At 43.9% G+C, this 4,397-nt stretch overlaps 1 protein-coding gene across 1 annotated transcript; it reads right to left on the bottom strand.

The window, feature by feature from the left end:
* Positions 1–389: 389 nt before the first annotated feature.
* LOC130489904 (vomeronasal type-2 receptor 26-like) lies at positions 390–1,292 on the bottom strand. The gene has a single exon (XM_056863692.1). It carries the CDS (start codon positions 1,290–1,292, stop codon positions 390–392), a length of 903 nt encoding a protein of 300 aa, XP_056719670.1.
* Between the last annotated feature and the right edge of the window lie 3,105 nt (positions 1,293–4,397).

The raw sequence follows: 4,397 nt of genomic DNA, 5'->3' as shown, positions 1-4,397 counted from the left end.
TGATAAACTTCCTTTATTCACAAATTATCAATGGGATCGCAAAGAAAATATGGCAAATAAGTGTTGAGGGACATTTATATCCTTCACAGTTAGGAAACTCTATTGTGGTATATGGCTAATTTAATAACAAATTGATCAAGAAGCGACATAGTTATAATGGGGGACTGTCCTTAAAATTATACATGTTAAAGAAAGATTCTCACCAATCATACAATTCGAAGATTAATTTATATGAATCAGTCAAGTAGTGGTGGTGTTTCCTTCAGACGTGTGAGAAGAATGGATAGGACTGAGACCAAATTTAGCCCAAGACGGCACTTATATAGAACAATGGTTACTGTATTTTTCTATATACCATACAGAATAGGTATAATAGAGTCAGGGAGGTTTTATTGAGTCTTCCTCCAAATTAGCTGGTTCCTGTTATTCAGATCAGGCCTCAGAACAATAATGTAGCATTTTGGGAAAAAGATACAGGTCAATATCCCAGCACTGGAGGCCAAGATGGAGAATATCTCCACAGCTACCATGTATTTCCCTTTGGTGCTCAGGTAGGTTGGAATGAAAGACAACCAAACACTGCAGAACACCAGCATGCTGAAGGTGATGAACTTGGCTTCGTTAAAGCTGTCTGGCAGTTTTCTGGCAAGGAAAGCCACAGTCAAGCTGATGAAGGACAGAAGTCCCATGTAGCCCAGAGAAATATAAAATAGGAGGATGGATCCTTCATTGCACTGAGCTATGATTTCCCTAGTCAGGGACCGTGTGTCCAAATCTGGGAATGGGGGAGAGGTCTTTAGCCACACAACACAAATGACCACTTCTATAAGGGAACAGGAAAGGACAATGGAGTTGGTCTGTCTTTTCCCTACCCACTTCCTCATGTTGGATCCTGGTTTGGTAGCCATGAAAGCTACCACCACAGTGACGGTTTTGGCCAAGACACAAGAAACAGCCACTGAGAAGATGATGCTGAAAGCAGATTGTTGGATGAAACAGGTCATCTTCCTGGGCTGTCCAATAAAGAGCAAGGGACAGAGGAAGCAGAGCAAGAGGGAAACGAGCAGCATGTAGGTAATATCACGGTTGTTGGCCTTAACTATGGGGGTATCGTTGTGCATAACAAAAATTGCTAGAACCAAAGATGTGATCAGCAAAAAAGAAAGAGTAATGGCAGTCAAACCGATCCCTAAAGGTTCTTGATAAGAGAGAAAGCTTAGTCTCTTGGGCACACATCGATCACGCTCCATGCTTGGATATTGATCTTCTGGACACTTGGTACAGTCCTCCATATCTGTTTTTAAAAGAAGGAAATGGGTCCTACTTCAAGGTCAATTCACAGGTAGTTCAGTTGCAACTCTCATTACCACCTTTGCTATCTGATCAATGAGGGAGAGATTCTTCATGAGGATTTTCATTCTGTGGATAGGAGACCACCAGGGAAGTCTAGGGTCATTATGCAGAGGCAGGCAATGGCAAACCACCGCAGAATTCTCTTACCTTGGAAACCCTATATGCAACTTTGGTGTGACTTATTTATTCCTGCTACAGCTGAACATCAAGAAAACAAAAGTAATGACTACAGGAGAATTACACAACTTTAAGGTTGACAATGAGGAAATTGAAATTGTTCAAGGCTTTCTATTCCTTGGCTCTACCAAAAGGGAGACTGCAGCCAAGAAATCAGAAGGAGATTGAGACTGGGAACGGCAGCCATGAAGGAGCTAGAAAATATTTTGAAGTGTGAGGATGTGTCACTGGCCACCAAGACTAGATTAATTCATGCCATCGTATTCCCTATTACTATATATGGGTGTGAAAGCTGGACAGTGAAGAAAGCTGATAGGAAGAAAATAGATTCCTTTGAAATGTGGTGTTGGAGGAGAGTGTTACATATTCCGTTGGACTGCCACAAAAACAAATCAGTGGGTTATAGATCAAATCAAGCCTGAACTCACCCTAGAAGCTAAAATGACTAAACTGAGGCTATCGTATTTTGGCCACATCATGAAACGACAAGAGTCCCTGGAAAAGACAGTCATGGGAGGAAAAGTTGAGGGTAGCAGGAAAAGAGGAAGACCCAACAAGAGATGGATTGACTCAATAAAGAAAGCCACAGCCTACAATTTGCAAAATCTGAGCAAGGCTGTCAAAGATTGGACACTTTGGAGGACTTTCATTCATAGGGTCGCCATGAGTCGGAAGTGACTTGATGGCACTTAACATACACATTTACACACACACCCCACGAAAACATCTCCTTGTGCCACCGTCTTCCTCTGAAATACTAAAAAAATGCAATGTGGGAGCAAAAACCATTCATAAACAGAGAAGAAGGCACACAATTCACAAAGAAATGGGAAAGCAGAATTCTGTAGTAAAGAGCGCCTATTTGTAATATGGCCACCATGAGGCATGTGAAAAGGATCATTAGGGTTCACAAGAAGGAGGGGGAAAATGTTGATTCCTTACTGTGGTACCTCGGACAACTTCTGTGAAGGATGACCATCGAAGGTTAATTCATGAATCACGTAAATGGTCAGAGAAGCAATCCCACCAATGAGGAAGTCCCCTGGTTGGTACCATTCGTGTGGAATAGGGAGGGACTCCTCCACTGGGCACTTTCTAATTTCTACTTTGCATACCATCAGAAGCAGCAGCAGCAATGCTATCAGCCCCAACATCAAAGAACAAGCTTTCATTCTGGATCTAAACTCTCCTGTATCTGTGTACCATCTCAGCCTGACTTAATCCAGCTAGCTGGGATGGTGGATGAATAAATCAACACACTACTTAATTTATAAGTTAAAGCATCAATTCAATGCAAATGTGGGTCTTGAATGCCAGCTGCAATGGCAAATATTCTGAATACGGGACTGGCTTCACAAAACAAAATGTACAAGCTCCAACTGACAGAGCCCTACTTATTCTCCTCCCCAAGGTGTCAGAGGCTAAGGGAGTTTTTATAACCATTTTCAGATTTGTTTATTCTTTGTTTGCTAGATTCTTGGCCCAGTACATGAATTGCAGTGATTCAGCTAATTGTGGAGGGAGAAAATTGCCTCTGCAGAAATGAGAAAGAAAAGATGTTCCCCAGATCGGGCCTTTGGTCTCATCTGCACCTTAGTGAGGGTTGCCAGGTGCTGCCTGGCAACTGGGTATAGGGACAAGAATAGGAGGAAATGGTGCCATTCTAGTGTCATAAGATCTGGCATTTGCCAGAAGTGACATCAGATGGCTGGGGTTATGTCAAGGCAATCCTCTCTAGGACTTGGGCAAAACTTCCAAATCCTAGATCATCACTAGGGATGTGCATTTGGATATATCCAAAGCAGATATATATCTGAAGTAGGGTTTCCAGGTCCCCAATCTCCTCCGGCGGGAGGTTTTGGGGGTGGGGGGACTGAAGCAGGGATAGCGCGTGCGCACAGCCGTGCTGATGGGATCCATCACTTCTGGTTTACACCTGGAAATGCAGCATCGCAAGTGGGAGTTTGAGTGGTAAATGGCCCCTTGCGATGCAGCACTTCCTGGTGTAAACCGGAAGTGATGTGGTGCGGCATGCAGGCATGCGAGTAAGCTTGCTCGCCGACCCTCAGCTTCTAATAGGCTCAATTGCCTTATTGAAGCTTGGTTGCCATTGTGACAGCTCTTTCATTTCACATGAGGCATAGGTCATCATGGGCCAAACGGTTCTTGGTTCAGCAGAGGGAGGCTAGTAAGGAATTGACGTAAACTCTCCGGGGCCAGACTGAGACGTGGAAACAGAATCCTCAACGGATGAACAGAGGGAGCTAGGGACCACCTTGGGGTCAGATTGGGAAGCCCCCCCCCATCATTCCTTGCAGGGGACTTTGGTACCCGTGGGAGGAATTGGTGGGACATAAATTAATTCTAGCTTCTCATCAGTATACTTGCATCACTTCTCATAAAAACTGGAAGTGAGATAAGGGCATGGCAAAAACTTTTTTTTCCATGGAACGCTGGAAGGGCTCCTGTGCCATAGAATCCAATTGCCAAAGTGGCCATTTTCTCCAGTGAAATAATCTCTATCACCTGGAGATCAGTTGTAATAGCGAGAGATCTCCAGTAACCCCTGGAGGCTAGAAACCCTAGCTGAACAGTCAGTCTAACCCTCAGCTTCTTCAATGGCCTGTTGTGGGAGGGAATGGCTTCCGGTCACAGTTAACAGGTCTGGATAAAAAATGCCGGCCCAGTTTGAAACCAGGCTGGCATTTCAAAAATGTTGGCAGCACTTAATAATTGGAGAGGATCATTTGGCGGAGTAAATCAGCTGTTTAATTTCATAACAAAGTCAAGTTTTTCCCAAATCTTGTTATCATGTATATTCTTGGGGGGGGGGGGGGGCTGGACAAAGAAAGAGTTAAAAGTCATGA

Source organism: Euleptes europaea, chromosome 18 (assembly GCF_029931775.1).
Source record: "Euleptes europaea isolate rEulEur1 chromosome 18, rEulEur1.hap1, whole genome shotgun sequence".
NCBI lineage: Eukaryota > Metazoa > Chordata > Lepidosauria > Squamata > Sphaerodactylidae > Euleptes > Euleptes europaea.
This window is presented reverse-complemented; position numbering and strand designations above follow the sequence as displayed.

Excerpts from the sequence above, each read along its gene's own strand:
- LOC130489904 (XM_056863692.1), bottom strand. The coding sequence starts at position 1,292 with ATGGAGGACTGTACCAAGTGTCCAGAAGATCAATATCCAAGCATGGAG.